The sequence below is a fragment of the Callorhinus ursinus genome, unplaced genomic scaffold (assembly GCF_003265705.2).
Source record: "Callorhinus ursinus isolate GAN/ISIS: 27379988/994484 unplaced genomic scaffold, GSC_fseal_2.0 scaffold5, whole genome shotgun sequence".
Taxonomy (NCBI): domain Eukaryota; kingdom Metazoa; phylum Chordata; class Mammalia; order Carnivora; family Otariidae; genus Callorhinus; species Callorhinus ursinus.
In genome coordinates this window covers 54,683,753-54,704,066 of record NW_027397067.1, presented here as the reverse complement: position 1 = coordinate 54,704,066, position 20,314 = coordinate 54,683,753, and the positions used below count along the sequence as shown (strand labels likewise).

At 39.7% G+C, this 20,314-nt stretch overlaps 1 protein-coding gene across 2 annotated transcripts; it reads left to right on the top strand.

The window, feature by feature from the left end:
* Nucleotides 1-3,585: 3,585 nt before the first annotated feature.
* Nucleotides 3,586-14,293, top strand: KCNV1 (potassium voltage-gated channel modifier subfamily V member 1). 2 transcript variants are annotated; one of them, XM_073893110.1, is made up of 5 exons: nucleotides 3,586-3,951; nucleotides 4,361-4,631; nucleotides 5,139-5,616; nucleotides 6,550-7,079; nucleotides 10,355-14,293. In XM_073893110.1, the coding sequence occupies exons 3-5, from the start codon at nucleotides 5,150-5,152 to the stop codon at nucleotides 10,864-10,866; spliced, it is 1,509 nt and encodes a 502-aa protein (XP_073749211.1). In that variant the 5' UTR covers nucleotides 3,586-3,951; nucleotides 4,361-4,631; nucleotides 5,139-5,149; the 3' UTR covers nucleotides 10,867-14,293. The 2 variants fall into 2 exon arrangements, with proteins under 2 accessions (XP_073749211.1, XP_025727328.1); XM_025871543.2 differs by lacking the exons at nucleotides 3,586-3,951; nucleotides 4,361-4,631 and having other exon boundaries at nucleotides 5,018-5,616.
* The last annotated feature ends 6,021 nt before the right edge of the window (nucleotides 14,294-20,314 follow it).

Genomic DNA, 20,314 nt, shown 5'->3' with positions numbered 1-20,314 from the left:
CACTGTACTAAACATGTCCATGGATTATCTCATTTAATTTTAAAACAATAGTGTAAGGTAAGTCCTCTTTTTACCCCTATTTTACAGATGAGGAAAAGGAGATACAGAGGGCTTAAGAAACTTAATGTCACACAGTAAATAAAAGAGCAGAAATTGACTGAGTAAATGCAGCAGCTATTATCGTATTATTATCCTCATCATCACCATCATCAACCCATTTGGTGATCTCGGCAGCAGACGAGGCTATAAAAATGAGTTCTTGGGTACTTCCAAAGATAATTGCCTCCTTTTGGAAGGAATCCAGAACAAACCCACATTAAGCTAAATTCTGCATTAGAGTGGGCTGTTACACAGTTGGGAGGATTTATTCCAAGCACCTAGAAGACTCATGGAAGATGAATAGATAGAATTTGTCAGATTTTCCTTTACCTTTAAACATAACCCAATGCAATGAAGAGGACAATGTCATTTTGTCCATACACAAAGGCATTTTTAAACATTACAATGAGCTCATCTAGTTGTCAGTCCCTGGGAAATTACGTACTGAGTCAAAGACAGGCATGTACACCTCATATAAAATATGGTCTACATTGCTAATGAGTGACAAAAATTAACAGGATTTTAGTGTAAAGTTATGAGTCTACGCTAAAGCAATTGAAAACGAAAATGCAGAGTTTACTCAAGTTTAATTCTATAAAGCTCTTTATCAAAAGTATTAACTTGTTATATTTCCCCTACCTATTTAATTATTAAAAATAAATGTAAAGATATAGTATTTTGGATATAAATTAATAATGAAGGTACATTTTTCTAAACATTTTTTCAATGACTTATGATCATATATGTATAATCATTTTAAAACATTCTTATAAAAGATGAGATTTAATGATTTCACAGAACATCATAATACATTAAGCACATTACAGAAAAATAAATACAATATTAATATAAATACATTCTCACTATTTTTTCAAAAACCTAGATGAATATTCCAGTGTTTTAATAAGAATTCCTAATATGCTTCAAATGACTTTTAACTTTTATTTTCTTAACTGTTATCAATAATCAATTATTTATTTATTTATTCATTCATTCATTTATTTTGTAATCTATACCCCCAACATGGGGCTTGAACTCACCACCCTGAGATCAAGAGCCACGTGCTCTTCCAATTGAGCCAGCCAGGGCCCCTATTGTTATCAATACTCAGACATGTAAAGTATGCTGTGTTTTTTCTTTTAATCCAATTTTTAGAAATGACTGTTAAGAATGCACGTTGTTCATTAATAAATTTAGAAAAATTCACAAAAATTGGAAGAATTAAAAATGCTAGTTGTACCTGGAGATTTAATGTTCAGATCGATGTTTGGAAGACTTGATAAGTAAAGCCAGACACTAGGAGAGCATTTCCTAACAAGACTACTAATGGAAAATCACCTGAATATAACAACTGATGACTAGAGAGAATATACCAAAGCCATTTGAATGCTGAGTTTTCACATCTCAGTACTGTGCTGCCTCCTACGTGACAATCACATTCCTCCCATGCTTTGTAGGAATGAAATCGAAAGCAAGACCTCACCACCCCCAAGTACTTATCAGCAATTCTCCTTTCACTTCCTGATGTATTTTAGGGTATACCTTAGGTCAAAATCAGGGACCAAGAAGGATATCCTTTGAATGGACTTATTTCCACTCTTGTCGTTTCCTTTTCACTGGGCTCTCTGACTCAAACCTGGGTAATCAATAGAGGAGGAGAGACAACAGATTAAAGGGAACAGGACAGGGAAGAAGGCAGAAATTTTTATTACCCAAGAGACTCTATATTTTAAAATGGGTCATTTGTGTTTATATACTCCCAGTTAACTAGTCATCATTTCTCTAGTTATGATTATTTTATTTAGTGGAAATTGTTTCGATCACAATTGAAACCCAATTGAAAATTTTAGGCTCTTAGCAGTTGAGATAAAATCTGGAGTTCGAAAGACCCCAGTTTTGATCCCTTCATATAGTCCTTCACATATTCACTATAAAACTGGAAAAGTTCTTTAGTGCCTGTGAGCCTGTGAGCTAAGATCTGTAACTAAGGAAGACAATACTTCATGGGATTGTGAGAATTCAGATGCTTAGCTTGAGCTTTACCCTTAGAAGGTGGTTATTGTTATAATTCCTTCTACGGGATGCCACAAACTACAACTGAAGTCTGGGGTCCTGGTGGCAGTGCAGGAGACCTACAAGCCTCAGTCACCATTTGTTAACCAACCTCTGGTTACCTGTCCAAGAACTCCCTTCTCATTGAAAGCTGTCATTTTCCTCCAAAAGCTTTTCTCCTTCCTCACCACAATCTGTAAAGCTAGGGTAGACCTTTGACGTTCATCATTTGACGGAAGCTATTTACACAAAGGTATGAATAAGGTTTAGCAGAACTGTGGGACTGTTGCCTTTTTCAATGTCCAAATAATCTATAACAAAGATGTTAGGGGAGTTTTTCTTCCTGTGTAAGAGAAGATCTGCTACTGAAAATAAATTAACACAGAACCTAAATGTAATGATGAAGTATTTACCAGGATAATTTTAACTCCTCCATACTTTTTGTATGGAAGAGTTCTTTACAGAGGCAAAGGTTAACCAAATGGAGAGCTGTCAAAAGAATCATAACCTATAAATACCATATTGTTGTTGTTGTTGTTTAATTTTCGCTAAAGTTGCTCTTTATTCTCACAGGAAAAACTTCAGTTCCACAAGGACAAGGATTTTGTCTGTTTTTCTTCGTGGATCTATCTGAAGCACCTAGAACAGTGGTCTGGTGCATAGTGTATGCTCAGTAAACATTTGTTGAAAGATCAGGAAAAATACATCATTAAACTCCTGCCCTCCTTTAGAAATTTGCAAAAAGAAATAAAAAAGTAAATAAAAGCAAACACACTTTATTTGAAAGTCACACAAAAAAGATGTCCCAAGTATTGTGTTTATAAGTGCAGCCTCTGATAATCAGTCCTGCGTTTGAATTTGGACTGTAGGACCCTAAGTAAATCACTTAATTTCTCTGTTTTGCCTCAATTTCCTCCTTCTGTAATATGGGTATGCTGCTACCTCATAGTATTGTTATTATGATTAAATAAGGTACTGAATGAGTAAAAAGACTACAAAATTTCCTGACATAAAGTAAGCACCAATGAACGTTGGGCGTTTTTATTGAAACATGAAATGTTGCTGAGGGCCGCACTGAGGCCCACGAAGTAAATGGCAGCTGGAGGCCCCACAGCCATTCAGCAAAGCCAGAACCAAACAGCCACGTTTCCAGTCAATCTATGAAAAAGTTTTGCCCACTGTACTAAGCTCCCTGCTCATCTCTTTATATATACTTTCTAAAACTACTTACACGGGAAAAAAAGATGTGTGCTTCACACTCTCTTGCAAAGACTTTTGGAAAAATGCAGGATTCCCAGATGCTTGCTGGAAATACTGAGAAAACCTTGAACCATGCCACATACAGCAGTTACTGTAACTACCCTAATCCTGAGTTTAGCAGACTTATGGAAAATTTTGTTCTTGAGCGTTTGTGAGCACACAGGCTCAGGGAAACGGGAATCCAAACAGCAATCCTTGAGGTGTCTTCAGGATGAATATAATATTCAGAGTCACGGAGTGCTTCTCTTCCTCCTCCGGTCTCACCTCCCTCGGCTCGCAGCATTCCCCACAGCTGGTGCTCGAAACTACGAATGGCTCGCTAGCGCGGGCGGGGGCGGCCGAGGGGCCGGAGCCGGAGGCGGTGGAAATGAGGCGAGGCTAGGCATCAAGAGCCAGCGCCAGCGCCGAGCTCAGCCTCGAACACAGTCTTCCTCCTGGATCCGTCAAGTCAGAGCTCACGTGTACACCAGGAGGATCTAACCAAGGCAACCTGACCAGCCGCGGTCTCCGAGCGCTGCGCAGATGTGCCCGGAGCGGAAGGTGAGTCATCCTGCCCTCCTCCCCACCCCCGCCCCGTGTCCAACAGGTTGGCTGGGGCGCGACTCCAAGGGGCCCGGAGGGCACACCTCTAGTCTCACCTGGGCACGGCGCTCGGCTGCTCCCTTTACCGAGTCGTCGTTACTATTTAAACTCCTGCCCCAGCCCACGCCGGTTCTATTCCTTGTCTTTTTGCCTTCCCTTCTCCTAAAATGAGAGCTCCGCTGTATGCCGGAGAACGAGCCTAGAACGCCTGCTTTCCGGGAAACTTGTACCGGCAGAAATGGCTAAACCGAAGGGCACAAAGTGCCTCGATACGCGACGGGAACTGGCAATGGTGACCCCTTGTTCTTAGTGACTCACTGGGACTTCAGTTAAAAGTCATCACCAGTTATCCTTATTTCTCAACCAGGAGGTCAAAACCAGAGGGAGGGAGGAGGAAATAGAGCGTGAGTGACAATTAGACTTGAATGAGAATGAACGCGAGCAGATGATGCGGCCCCCTCGCCCTGGGCACCCTCCGCCACGTGCTCACGCCCCCAGCGACCACTCCCGGGGAGGCCTCTGAAGCCGCCGCAGGAAAAGAAGACGGAGGAAGACAGAGCCTCAAGTTGGAAAGAACTCAGACCCGGCCACCACTTCCCCTGCTTTCTGAACTTTCCCTCTCGGTCTCCTGGCCTGGAGTGAGTCTTACCATCCCCCTTGCCTCCGTCCGTTCCCACCAAGAGTCATCTTGTCCTCCTCCCCCACTCTAGACCTCCCACCTCTGCCTCCCCGCCCGCTCCAGCCCTAGGTAGCGAAGCATTCAATCCGTACACCTCCCGGGCTGGGAATCTCCAGCACGAACTCGGTAGCGGGGGGGCGTGAGTCCGGGAAGGGCCTCGGTGCCCAGCAGTGTACCCCGCCTAGACCGCGTCGGAGCTTTTACCCCCGGCGCGACCCCCGCCCCGCCTCGCCTCGCCTCAGCCTGGGCGCCCCGGCGCTGGTGCGCTGTAATCGCGCGCTCGCCGCGCCCTAGCGGCCACTGGCGGAACGCGCACAGGGGGTGGAGAGTGGAGGGGTGCGCGGGCGGGAGGCACCCCCTACCTCGGGAGTCAGGGAAATCCCGGCCGCCACCAGGGGCCGTGCCACCACCCTCGCCGGACCGAGGCTTCCGGCGCGCCCCCCAACTTTGTGGCGCCCTCACACAGCGGCGGCGGGGATGGAGCTGCCTCCCCGAAGGCGGGCGCCGCTGGACTCGCCGCTGGACAGCTGCTCCCTGACCTCGCTGGACTCCAGCGTTTTCTGCAGCGAGGGTGAAGGGGAGCCCCTGGCGCTCGGGGACTGCTTCACGGTCAACGTGGGCGGCAGCCGCTTCGTGCTCTCGCAGCAGGCGCTGTCCTGCTTCCCGCACACGCGCCTTGGCAAGCTGGCGGTGGTGGTGGCCTCGTGCCGCCGCCCCGGGGCCCTGGCCGCCGTGCCCAGCCCCCTGGAGTTCTGCGATGATGCCAACCCCGTGGACAACGAGTACTTCTTCGACCGCAGCTCGCAAGCGTTCCGCTACGTCTTGCACTACTACCGCACCGGCCGTCTGCACGTCATGGAGCAGCTGTGCGCGCTCTCCTTCCTTCAGGAGATCCAGTACTGGGGCATCGACGAGCTCAGCATCGACTCCTGCTGCAGGGACAGGTACCCGCGAAGCGCGCGGTGGCTGGGCGGGGAGGCGGGCGCAGTGGAGAGAGGGCAGCAGAGGTGAGATAGGAGCTTCACGCAAACCTCGCTGAATCCAGGCCTCAGAATACCTGAGGCCACTTCCGAGCTGTTAAGGTGGGGTGGCGGGGAGGTCCGGAAAGTGTCAGAGCCAGCTTTGGATTGGAACTTTTTGGACCTCTTCCCTTTTTGAACGAATGTGTGCCAATTCGTTTTTAAGGCAAAGGAGATCTGGCCTGAAATAAATATTTGATGATTGAATAAATGAGTCGGAAAAGCTATAATCCAAAAATGCACGGATAGAGATGGAGGTTTCAGTAGGGAGCATTACCATTTATCAGACCTAGAACACTAACTTTATTTTATTTTTATTTTTTATGCTTTTTTTTGGCATTTTTTATGTTCAATTAGCCAACATATAGTACATCATTAGTTTTTGAAGAACACTAACTTTAAACTTGGATGGAGAACTGCTTTAAGTACAGGAGATGGAAAATTGGTTCCTTGACTGTGAATGTTTGTGGGACTTTGATGATGACTTTGCTATTATCTTGCTATTAGTACTATTTCTTCATGAGGACATTTCCATTGCACATACACAAAAGTTCCATATGGCAAACTTCTGTTCTTGTTACAAGAAAAATGGGTAATAAAATGCATTAAAGTGGATTTGCTTTGTATAAATCCCTTTGTGTAAATTTCTACCAAGAAAGGTTCATTTTAAAAATACTAATCCTAAACAGAAATTCTGAGTACTGTGGGCAGGAGACAGCCTGGGTAAAATATGAATGGACATTTTCTGCATTTTTACCAAAATAAAAAGCATGACCTCACTGCTAAGTTTAATTTTCTTTTGACGTCTGTATTTTTTTTTTAAAGTTAGACTAATCACCAAGTTGTTTTCTCTAAAAGATACTTCAGAAGAAAGGAGCTGAGTGAAACGTTAGACTTTAAGAAGGACACAGAAGACCAGGAGAGTCAACATGAGAGTGAACAGGACTTCTCCCAAGGACCTTGTCCCACTGTCCGTCAGAAGCTCTGGAACATCCTGGAGAAACCTGGATCTTCCACAGCTGCTCGAATCTTTGGGGTCATCTCCATCATCTTTGTGGTGGTGTCCATCGTCAACATGGCCCTGATGTCAGCTGAATTAAGCTGGCTGGACCTGCAGCTGCTGGAAATCTTGGAGTATGTGTGTATTAGCTGGTTCACCGGGGAGTTTGTCCTGCGCTTCCTGTGTGTGCGGGACAGGTGCCGCTTCCTGAGAAAGGTGCCAAACATCATCGACCTCCTTGCCATCTTGCCCTTCTACATCACTCTTCTGGTAGAGAGCCTGAGTGGGAGCCAGACGACACAGGAGCTGGAAAATGTGGGGCGCATTGTGCAGGTTTTGAGGCTGCTCAGGGCTCTACGCATGCTAAAGCTGGGCAGACACTCCACAGGTATTCAAATTTCAGTGATTTTTTTTTTAATTTGCCATTGTTCGTAAACATTAGTGCTTGACTACAGTCCAAGAGAAGTGACCGTGAATTGACACTCAGAATTACCAACTCCCAATCCTATACCCAACCAGGGTCTCCAAAAAGGGATTGGGGAGCAAAACCCTGAAGTTGCTATCACAGGTAGAGAGGAGAAGATGCCTCTCACACTCCTTCTCTCCATAAGACATGTGAAAAACAGTTTGACCTCTTGTTGCCCTCAATTTATTTTAACCCAGTGCTCAGAAGTTGTACAAAAATTAAAGACACTCTGCCTCTAGAAGGTTCTAGATAAAATATGCATAAACAGCACATAAAAAATATGCACAAATTATTCATGATCTATAGGGACATAAGCCAGTTTCTCTTCTGTGTCCAAGGAAGGGCTTACCACACACGTTCCTGGGCAAAAAAGATAGTCAGCCTTGCAGGGCTTTCTTTAGCCATGCAGAAACTGGGATGACCAGGCACTGGTGGCCATCCCATGATTTTTGAAGAAACAATGGAAATATTTGCTTTGTAAGAAAGTTGAAAACACTGGTTAAATGCTTTATCTAGTATCTGAGAATCTTCTTGTCCCTAAACCGGGATGCATGAGAGATATGGTAATAAGAATTCCTTAAAATCTAATGAAAATCTGACGAACACTCGCCCTAGAAAAATCTCCACACAACACTCAATTGTGCATGAAAGTTATAGTCAATGTCAGGGGAAGTCACACAAATCCATTAAAGATGATTCTTGTGTTCCTGAGGGCAGCGATTCTCAGTGGCTGGTCCTGTGGCTGTTGGATGTTCTGGAGTTACCTTATGTTAGGTTTTGATGAAAAGCTTGTTGAAAGGCAAATTCTGAACCTCAATCTGTGAACAGACAGATTTTAGTATTTGGGGGTGGATTGAGGAGCATGCATTTTAACAAGCCCACAAGGGATTTTGTGTGGACTATACTTTAAGACACACTGGAGTAGAATGCCATGTTAATATGGCACATATAAATGCAATACACAAGAATACAAATAATTTAGCTAGAAAGTCCTACTACCACCTTATTTCCCCAGATATGTGCTAACTGGTTACCTAAAAGAAGTTGATGGTTGTTGTCTCTCCCTATTAAAACAGGGAGAAATTAACTTCAAATATGTTTTTTCCCCACATGTCTGAGGTAATTAGGACTTCTCCTAACATAATTTGGTAGTGTATTTCCTAGCTACTCTCACGTAGCAGGGATTTGATAATGGGGTTTCCAACAACTTTTAGAAGTACCACTCTTTGTTTTCTGACACACATAATAGGATGCTTTCTTCTAGTATTTATAAACTCCTCACAAGATTCGATTTAAAAACACCCAGTAAAGACTACATTTTTTCCCAAAAGAAAAGAAAAAGAAAATAATAGTAATTTCCACCATGTCACCTCTTCACGGGTTTTTTTTTTTTTCAGTTCCAAAGCAGTACAAAGTATTAATAAAGCCTTAATTTATTGAAAGGATATGAACGCTTACGTAAATATTGGACAATTTTATCTTAAGCATTACATTTAGCAATATATAGACATAGATGACATAGTTCCCTATGTATTAACTGTAAACATAAGATGAGAGGTATTCTAGAACAACAGGAGGGCAATGGTGGGCCAGAGAGCCAAAGTTTAAGTCCTGGCTCTGCAGCTCTGTACTAGATATGCCACTTCCCTGTGCCTCAGTCTCCTCATCTGTAAAATGGCACAATAATTACATCAATTTCATATTGTTTTTTAAGGATTATCTGAGTTAATAGATGTAGCATGCAGAAATTTAGACCACTTTGTGTTTCTTTACAAAATTATTTAGAATATTTCATCTTGAAATGAAAACAGTCTTCTAAACACTGTGCTTTTCTGCATATGCTGTCAATATATTTCAGAAATACAATTCAATGCAGACACATCAAGGTCAGCTTTCTAAAAGATATTCTAAAGACATTGTAAAAAGAATCTCCTTTTGAAGTTAAGTGTCAAAATTAATATTCCTTAATCTTTAAAAAATAGCTGGTAAATAATTTAAGAATATCTTGAAGTTTTAAGAACCAAACTTAAAAATAATGAGAGCACAAATGGCATTTTAATGAAATTTCAAATAGTCTCTAGTGAATAAAAATTAAAATGATTCTAGGAGGCATTGCTTTGACCTTCAGAGACAGCATCATTATGACTTCAGGCTGATATGTCTTCAAAATGTAGATACACCTTCAGCAGTGTTTGTGAACTCTGGTGTCAGGGAAGATAGCTTATTCAAAATTGCAGTCCCATTATGGGCTCATCTGACTCTCCTTAGGGTTGAGTCTCTGGAGATAGGATTAGGCTCTCTTGAGTCTGTCTCCCAGGGGTTCAGTGAATCCTCAGAAGAGCAGTAGGGAATGCACCAATGCCTCTAGTGAGTAAATTTCCCAGTAGCTTCAGTCCCCCATACCTTTTTGCAGTGAAGGAATAATCTGTATTCAGGTCTATCTCCTTACAGGAAAGCAGAAATTCTATGTACTCAAGGGAAATGTTTCCCTATAGCTTTGGTACTATGGGTGTGAATTTGAGTGGGTATCACGGGAGTTCAGGAATCCCTCCTGATAAACCTTTAAGAATGCCCCGTGAATGTACGTAGGATGTTCTCGTGTCAGTGCGGTCACTGATGCTTAACTCACTCCTGCTCCTTCACTTCGTTCTCATGGTGGACATCCTTTACTGCTTCTGGCTTTCAGATAACAATGCCCTGACAGTGTTTACCTTGGTTAGGAGGGTGAGTAAAGCAGACACATAAAATGTTAGAAAAGTGTGCCGAAGTGACACATGGAAATGCAGGTCTGGCTAAGTGAGCCCTCCACTTGCCATGATGCACAGGTCTCCAATTTTATGGACTAAAGTATAATTCCTGTCGTACATCCCCTTCCTGCCTTGTAGTCTCATCTGTCACTTTTTTTTTTAATAATTAGTAGGTGTTTAGTAAACATATAAGTGCATGAATGAATCTAACTAGATTTCTTTCTATCCTTTACAATCTGGCCCCACCAACTAGACTATGAGCTCCCTGAAGAAAAAGATTATGATTTATCATCTCAGTATCCCCAGAACACTGCCCGATGCTGGAGACATGTCAGATGTGAAATGCATGTTTGTGGGCAGAGAGCTGGGCAGGAGAGGGGAAGAGAGGGAAGTGGAAGGTGGCGAGGGACCAAGGGGTGCCAGTGACTGACGACAGTTGTTCTATTCCAGGATTACGCTCACTCGGGATGACAATCACCCAGTGTTACGAAGAAGTCGGCCTACTGCTCCTATTTCTGTCTGTGGGAATTTCTATATTTTCCACGGTGGAATATTTTGCTGAGCAAAGCATTCCTGACACAACCTTCACAAGTGTCCCTTGTGCATGGTGGTGGGCCACAACATCCATGACTACTGTGGGCTACGGGGACATTAGACCAGACACCACCACAGGCAAAATTGTGGCCTTCATGTGTATATTATCAGGAATCCTTGTCTTGGCCTTGCCTATTGCTATTATTAACGACCGCTTCTCCGCTTGCTATTTCACCTTAAAGCTCAAGGAAGCAGCCGTTAGACAGCGGGAAGCTCTGAAGAAGCTCACCAAGAATATAGCCACTGATTCATATATCAGTGTTAACTTGAGGGATGTCTATGCCCGGAGTATCATGGAGATGCTTCGGTTAAAAGGCAGAGAAAGGGCAAGTACTAGGAGCAGTGGGGGAGATGATTTCTGGTTTTGAATTCACTTTCAATTTATGTACAAAAGCTTGTGTACAACTAACTCAACTGATAAAACCTTGAAATGGATGTCTGTATACTGTTGAAGAGTCTCTTTTGAGTACTACCCGTGTTAGTTTTTACTGATATATTGCTTGGTCTGCTAGAATAGTTCACATCCCCCAAACCAAGTGCACACTGAGTCTCAAAACTAGTCATTTAACACAACCCAATACAAGTAGGCCAAATATCTGAATTGTCAAATATAAAATAATAGTGCAATAAATACAACAAAGTTTCAAGTTTTACGTATCACTAATTTTAGAAGTTCTTTGCACCACTAACCTAAGAGAATGGGAGTTAAACTGCATAGCCCAGAGCAAAGATAAGTGAATCTTTAGAAACATACTGAACAACTTTGCTATTTAAAAACATTCTCCAAGTAAAGAAATCACTCTTTTTTCCATCAGTTAAAGCTGTTAAATACAACAATTCGCTTTGCAAATGAAAATCCTGATTTGATGGCCATAGATGGTGACCCTGTCTTCCCTCTGGCACAAACCACCGGTCACAGAGGGACTAAGTTCTGATTCCCATCATTACTATACGAGGTGGAAATCCCCAGACTGCTTAGCTGACAGCAGAAGAGTGTTGCATAGAGGCTTCGAGAACTGTGCCTCCTCATCCTCCCCACCGAATGCAGTAATGTAGTCTAGAGTAGGTGTCTCCCGCACCCCTGGCAAATCAGATGGTCTTAAAAAATCTCTTTATTGATGCAGTGTTCAAATTATGTCTTTAAAATCACAAACATATAAAGGTGAAGTAGTGAACATCCTAAATATATACGATGAAATTATTAAATAGTCTTATTTCATAAAATGAGAATGATATGTTGAATGATATCACTGGTTGGAACTTGAAGATCTTTTATTTGTTAACAAAAAAATATTATGGATAGTTTTCCAACTGTTGGGGCAAATAGCAAATGTTCAAACGGTACACATTTAGACGGTCATCCGTGATAATGATAAAATTCATGGACATTCTGTTATATTGATTAAAACCAAAATTTCTAAACCTAAGAATTAGTTCATGATTCCCAATATTCTAGTTAAGGAGATTTTAAAAACTAAGAGTGATATGGAGTATCATTTTAATACCTGCATTTTCATTGTGTTTAATAGTGCCCCCAAGGGGATGAAATTGGTTCTTAGGGGGCAAAAATATCAGTCTTTTTATTCATAAAACAGATATACACATGTAATACATGAACAGATATAGAGTATATCCATGGTGTTAAAATTTCATGGGGTAGAAAAATTAGGGGGAAAAAATGCCTAAGAGGCTCTCTGCCAGGATTGGATGGTGATAAGAAATACACATTGAGAAATACTGCTTTAATATATGGCTATACCATTTAACTATGGGTTAAACAAGTCTATTTAAAACACCCTATTATATTATGAACCACAAAAAAAGGGGGGGCAGAAAAGGAGGCAGGAAGGAAAGAAGAGAGAAGCCAATCAATTATAAGAGGCCATTGATTATAAAATGCATCCAGATTTTGGATATGTAAAAATTTTAAATATGCATCTTAAATCAATAAAATATCATATATACTACCTCCGGTTTTCTGGTATGCATGCTTAAGCTCTGAAAACATTTTCAATGATGTCATGAGTTTTAGATTGTATGCTAAAATATTTTAATCCGCTTGGCTTGTTTCCAGTTCTCCCAAATATTATGAAAGATTTAGGAGATATATATGGTAATAAAATAAATATTTTCCCTCTTACACAATTCACAGGTGCTGGACATTTGCCCATAGGGTCACTAATTCTAGTATAAATCCCATCCATAGTCTGAAGGCAAAACGGAAGTTAGATACAGAAGCCAAACTTAACCGTGGCTTCTCTAGAACTTTCCTCATTAAGAATAGTTGCTCTGATCCAGATCTGTGCTCTATACTCACTGTGTATTATGTCATTAATTCCAAAATATCCCTACTAAACAATTATTATACTGTTTTTAAGTATTAGTTCATTACATTTATTCATTCAACAGATATTTATTTAGAACCTATCTGTGGGCTGGGCACTGGAGATTCTTAAACCAGACTAAGTCCTATTCTCTTGTACTTAAAATTCTGTGCGAGAGTTTGAGGGGAACACAGATGATAAGACTGAGGCATAAGAAGGTGAAATAACCTGCCTAAATTCACACACTCCATGTACAGGTGACAGAGCCAGGAAAGAATCCCAATCTCCTGGACCTCAAAAATGATACTCCTAAAAGTCATATTAGAGATTCATTATTCCCACACAACCTGTGGATAGGGATTCACTTCATAGCCAGGCAAGCCAATTTCTTGTGGATGGAGAGGTTTAATATGCCTTAAGAAAAATTTCAGCTTATTCTCAGAGATGGAATGGTGCTTATAAGGAACAGCTGTTGTCATGCTTTATAGTCATTATTAGACAAGAAAAATACTATCTTTAGAATAATTGATAGCTAAAAAAGAAAAAAAAAAGAAAAATTAAAAACTGTATTCCATATATTTTTTTTCTACCACCAAAGATTCTAAACATGTTCTTCACAAATGTGGTATGTTAACAGTATATATTTTGTCAAGATGTGGACATTTCAAAAGAAAATTTTAAATACCATTGCTTAGTCAACTTTGCTGTTAGAGAAAATAACAGTGTACTTATTCAGCAATGTACATATAAGCAAACCAAAGTTAATTTAAGTAACATATGAAATAACTGTTAATTTTATAGCCCATCATTTAAAAAGCATTTGATATTTTTCATAAATGTAAGAATTATTGCTACAAAACAATATTTAATTTGGAAATATAAATAATGGAATTATTGGTTTTCTTTAAGCTATTTAGAGAACACTAATTAAAAACATTGCGTGCACAGAGGTAATGTTTGAACACCCAAAAGAGCAATTTTAAGAAATCACTATGGTATCTCTAGTAGAAGTGGCATGATGTTCATGTTTTACTGTTTTTTTCCCTATATATACAAGGAATTGTTGCATTTATCATTTTAATGCAAATTAGTGTTATGATGTATTAGATGCACAAAGAATTAACTGAGGTAGAAATCTCAGTGCTGTGTTTCAATGTGGAATTCTTACTCTGATTAAATCTTTGACTAAGCTCTTGTAGAAAATATATATGCTGGCCCAAGTTATCTGAGCGAAAGATTATCATTGGGTAAGATTAATGCTTTGACAAACATTTCCGCTGAAACATTTTGTTAACATGAAAAGTCTGCTCTTTTGAAATATTAACCATTAATATCTCTGTCTTATCAATTTCAATTCAGGTCCAAGATATCCATTGGCAAATGACATGTTTTAGTGCTTTCCTTGGTGATTTTCTTTCACAAAGCACCACCGCTCCCAAACTTCTTTCCAAGCCATGCTGATACATGAAATAAAAATGTCACATAGGAGAGTTTTACTCATAAACCCCACTGGCAATTGCTTATGTGGTATGTCTTTAGGGCTAATGGGAAACATTTTCCCTTGCCTTCTATTAGAATCACTCCCTTGCTTATCCCCTCAACTCTGTTGCCCCTCTCTTCCTGGTTTGGAATCGGTAAGACCCAAATCCTAATTAAGTCCAATCTCATGCCTCCATGTGCCTGCCTCCGCAGAACTGATCACAAGGACAGAAAAAAAACCAACGTATGCAGACTGCTTTCATTTTGCATTCTTGCCTACAACCCCGAATGGGTTCTTAATGCTGCTAGGCAATCATACTGCAATTCCTGAATGTATTCATTCTCTCTAGATAAATATCCTTTTCATTGCGCTTTCACTCAGAAAATAGAATCAAATTTTCCACAAGGGCCGACACCCACATTTATCCACCTACATCCACCTGTGCCTATTCACTCTGCCTTTCCTCCTATTACATGGATTGAACTGTGCATCCTAGCCCCTCTCTCCAGCTCTAGGATACTGCTTCAGAAAGCCTACCCCTCTCCCTATTATACCATCACTTTTCCCTCTCACTACTGGATCATTTCTATCAACATATAAACGTGATTAATTTTTCCCATCTTAAAAACAAAAACTAAAGCAAACAAATGAATTTTTACAACTCCTAGAATCTATGTCACCCTCTAGGAAACACCTCACTCTCTGGTCTCCTTGGCAAAACTCCTTGACAGCACTTTTATACTCACTTCATTTCTATATTCACTATTTTTCCCTATTCTCCAAATCAGCCTCCCACCCCTACATATCCTAAAACTGTTCTTCTCAAGGTCAGCAATTACCCCATCATTGCTACATTCCATCATCAATTCTCAGAACTCGTGGTGCTTGATCCATCAGCAGCATTTTACAAGATTATCGACTTCCTTGAAGCACCGTCTTCACTTGACTTCCTGCCTGTTGCACTCTCTTGATTTCCCCCCGATTGCCCTGCTTACTCATCTTTTCTGGTTGAGGTGTTCAATCAGGACTTCATCCTAGACCTCTTCTCTCTATTTACATTGTTCACCCTGTTTCATGGCTTAAATATCACTGATAGTCAACTTCCAAATTTCTATCTCCAGACTAACCTGTCTCAATTCCTGCATCTTCAGATTTGTGTATTTTACTGCCTGTTCAATATCTACACCTGAATGTCTAATACGTAGCTCATGATTACCACATCCACCACCAAATTATTTATATTTGCTCCAAACTCTAGGTTAATTCAAGTTCTCTGAGAAGCAGATGCCAAGACGGGTGATTATTGTAATACTGATGACATCTAAGACATTTACTTGAAGGAAAAAAAAAAGCCTTTGAAGGATAAACAGGAGTCTAGAGAAGGTGGGAAGAACCTTCAGACCATATGCAAATCTGACACGGGTGAAGAAGGAGAGAGAAGGATTGGGTTAAAAAAAAACAACAACAGTCTCTGATAATAGCCTAGCTCTGAGAAAATGTCAACCGAGTTGATGGAGAGTCGTGAGCAAAAGTAGCCCATCTCTTTTAGAAAGGGCCCCGCACTCAGAGAGCAACAGCTCAGGCTGTCGGTCAGCCATGTTCTGTTCAGAAGGAGATCTGAGCAGGGGATTTTTATGGCCACCAACGTCAAGCCCTGGAACTGCCCTAGTCGGCTTCTCCACGCATGTTCAGAAGTAGCCCCTCCATGAATCCCATGCCCCTCTCTTTGTGATGGAAATTTTAGAAAAAGGAGTTGGTGGGTGACCAGAGCATTCACTGCTGCAGTTGGTCTCAGAATAGCAGCTAGTAGTCATCCCCCACCTCCTCCACTATCCACAGCACCCCATCACAGCACATTATTTACCCCACCGGACCCTTGCATACTAAGAGTTATAAAGAGAATTCTCATCTGCGTATGCCTTTCTCTACCTCCGAGGAACATTTTATATCCTACAAAACACTTTTATTATTACTGTGTACCGACGTGCACTAGAGTTAGTTATGTGGCACAAAATTTTTATTGCTGTGCTACTTACTTTTATTCTGAACAAAGGAATAGCACTAATAAAATGATATTTCAGGGGGAAATTTCAATAATTTAAATTCTGTTTTATTCATTTCTGACCATCACACTCAGTATGATACTATTTTAATAGGACACTAGTAATAATCCCATGACTTGAAAAATACTTTCGTGTTTATATATTAACTTATGTAAAACCATTAAGGTAGAAAAACACATTTAGCTTTCGACAACATGAAGCAACTAAATGCGAAGTAACAGGGAAAATAGGTTAACTTTTGGATTTCTTTTTCATGTTCTAAGTTGAGTGACATTTCTTCCAACTATATGCTCCTTACTATGCCTTCTTCAGAAGGTTTATAGTCTAAGGGGCTTTATAATTAAAAGAAGATAAGGTGATATATGGATTTTCTACATTATTCTACTGTTCAGTACTCAAGTTATTTCCAAAGGAATAATAACTGAACAAAAGAAATTTTGACAAGTTTGATGCATGTGCACACATGCGCATGTGTGCGCACGCACGCACACAGAGAAAGGGACAGAGGGAGAGAGAGAAATAAAAATTTAGGGTAACAAAAGAGATTTTGAAATTATGGGAGGTAGATGTTCCTTGACATGTAACAATAATCACCTCAATACCTCACAATGGATATGTAGATAGAATTTCAATCATCTATCTAAATAAGAAAACCAAATCCTCCTTCAAAATAAACCAGGACAATTTTCCTGAAACCATGCCTTTATACACGTCTTTGCTGTACAGCCAATGTTTTATCTTAAAGTAGTCTATAATTATTATTGTCAACTAATTCTAAATGGTACACGTGAAAATAAAAGTTACAGTTGCTATGGAAACTATACTTTGTAGGAAATTCATTTCAACAAGCCTTGCTCCCAAAGTTAAAAAAGAAAACAAAAAACAAACAAACAAAAGCTCTTCATATACAATGGTACTACCTTGACCACAAGCCATCAGGAAAAGAAAGAATAAATGAATGTAAATATAAAAATAAAAGCCATTCTTCTACCTTCAGCTGTACTTAGAGCTTCTTTCCTCACATGAGCTAATTTTCTTAAGATTTCAGACAAAGGAAAATAACTACTCCCTGCAAAAACCACAATGCATAACAGTGGGATTTCTCTTTTAACTTTAAAGATGGAATATTTAACTTTGTAATAATAATTTTCAGAAATGTATTATCACGGGGCATTTGACAAATTATTTAACTTAGTACTCTTCTACTCTCCCTTTTTAGTTAAATATTCTATATATTTTTCACACAGACTAATAAAATTTGCTAACTCAAACAAACCAATTTGTTTGATTCCACATCCTCAATGCATGGACAAATGGATCCTATCTCGCCACTTGGCATTCATCATACTATAAATAAATCTTCAGAGAAATTTTAGCAAATATACTTGATAATTTAAGTAGCAAAATGATCTTTCTCACCCATTTCCAACAACTATTTTCTAGAACTATTTTTCAGAGCACAGAACAAGAGATCTTTACCTGAGCCAAAGGCAGACGTTTAACTGACTGAGCCACTCAGGAGCCCCAAAACAAGAGTTTTTCATTTAATTCCCTATGACATCCTTTTAAGGACATTGCATATATGCAGAGGGAGGGACTGGTTACCTGGTACTTACATGAACAGGATAATTTATGATCTAGAAACAAAAAACTATTGTGCCACAATTTGTCCAGTCCATATCAGAATTGACAAGAACAATATAACAGTCTATTGCTTTTTTCTTTCAAATTTCAAAGACTGGTAGATTTGTGGATCAAAGAAAATGTTATGAAAGGAAACACAAATCTTGGGCTCAAATAAAAGTAATTTTCCTAAAACAAATACTATAGCCATTTTTGATACTTGTATATTATTTCTCTGTGTTATCATTTTAATACCAAAATCACATCTCTATTAGAAGTAATTACATGACTCTTAGATTTAGGAACAACTTTTGTTGTTTTAACATGCAGAACATGTTTAACTTTTTCAACTGCAGATCAAAAACAATGAATGAATGACGAAATAAATGTAGTGGGGACCACTATTTTTTTAGTGAAGGGGATGAACTAGAATGGAATGGAAGTAGAATAGAAGAGAACAGAATGGGAAGGGACAGAATATAAAACAATACAGCATAGAATATATTAAAGCACACCTCCCAAGTCCCGAGGAAGAACTACACTCCTCACAAAAAAGCACAGCAGCAGATTCTAAGAACAGTGGGGAAGGGACACGGGCGGAACACACTCACTGGAAACACCCACACATGGACTAGAAAATGATAACTTAATTTTATTTCTTGATTTTGCAGTGTATGGTTTTGTCTGTCACTATAACTGGCACATTAAGACTTCACAATTTAATTTTGTATTACCATAACTTACAGTGGTTTGTGAACAAGGACAATTAATTTTTCCCTGCTAGTTTCATAGGCATATACTCCAAAGAGGTTTTTGTTAAAAGCTTTCTGTGCATTTTTTGAAAGGTTATTGGTAGTATGACTGTCTCTTAGTTGATGGTAATGGTAATATTTTCATCAAATTAAAACAAGTTGTCCATAAAAAGATTGCTTCATTATGTTAAAAATGATAATGTGAAAATTATAGGAAATGTTTAAGATCTAATGCTGGAACTTCAAGAAGAAGTAGTGACAATATTTGAAACAAATTACCTCTGTACCTCAGCAAACTCCTATTTCGTTTGAACTTCATGCTTTAAAAAAAAACCATTTGGGGGCTCCTGGGTGGCTCAGATGGTTGGGCGTCTGCCTTCGGCTTGGGTCATGATCCCAGGGTCCTGGGATGGAGTCCTACGTCCGGCTCCTGGCTCAGTGGGGAGCCTGCTTCTCCCTCTGCCTCTCCCACTGCTCGTGTTCTCTCTTGTATCTCTGTGTCTCGAATGAATAAATAAAATCTTTAAAAAAAAAAACATTTGATGACAAATTTAGAAAATAATTTTATTACATGTACGAACCTCAAGAAAAATAACAGATTTCAATATATCAATTTTAATGATGTCCCTGCAAAAGAAAGATTTAAAACTTTGAAAATGAAAAAATAATTGAAAATCTAGCAAACTGATCCCACAGTATTTTCAAATAAAAGAATTAATCAATATAATTCCCTCATTTTCTATGACTATTAATACAAAAAGTATTTTTACCTTATCTAGTTCATAATTTGGGATAAAAGAGAAGAGAAAAGCTCACAAACTTTCCAAAAAATTATTCCTACAGTATATATGGAAATGGAATGTATGATTTTTAAAGTGATGTATCAGCTGACAAATTCAAAACTGTACATCTTAGTGATAACATGATATCTAGTATTTTGTCAAAAAATAATTAAACTTATTATATCATCCTGAAATGTATTGGTTGTCCCAGGAAAAGTCTAGTAGAGATTGTGTTGAGAGACAATTTGCAATGTGTCTCTTGCATTTCTGCATATCTTGCAAACAGAAACACTGATAGTTTTGTTCCAGAATATCTTCTCAAAGATGTCTGTCTGTATGGCATGAAATGTTGGAAACTCTAGAGTGTCTCCTCTGACGCCAGGGAAATTTGTATGATGCCCAGGATAATAAAGATAACGTCTTTCGTTGAGCAAGAGTTTGGACATGTTTACTTGAAGACTTTAAAAGATTAGGGTTTTCTTAACTCGAGTTTCTCAACTGTGACACACATCGACCTTGACCACAGCTACTTCCATGTCACCCCCATGGGACTTGGGATGCAAGAGAAATATGAAACTCATGCTACATCATTCGCCATGAGTAATAAGTTCTTCATCTCTGTCCCAGGAGTCTCATGTATTTTACCAGGAAAAGGGCAAAATCTCAGACACCTCACAAGTCTTGACAGATTGGGAGCTCAAAAGTGAATTTCACGTTTTTCTAAATGTAAAGCAACTGCAGTTGGCAGATATTTTCTATGTGGTATTTTGGTAATAAAAGTGGTATATTTAA

Excerpts from the sequence above, each read along its gene's own strand:
- KCNV1 (XM_073893110.1), top strand. The coding sequence starts at position 5,150 with ATGGAGCTGCCTCCCCGAAGGCGGGCGCCGCTGGACTCGCCGCTGGAC. Across the intron at positions 5,617-6,549 it reads GACTCCTGCTGCAGGGACAG|ATACTTCAGAAGAAAGGAGC; the intron begins GTACCCGCGAAG and ends TTTCTCTAAAAG. Across the intron at positions 7,080-10,354 it reads GCTGGGCAGACACTCCACAG|GATTACGCTCACTCGGGATG; the intron begins GTATTCAAATTT and ends GTTCTATTCCAG.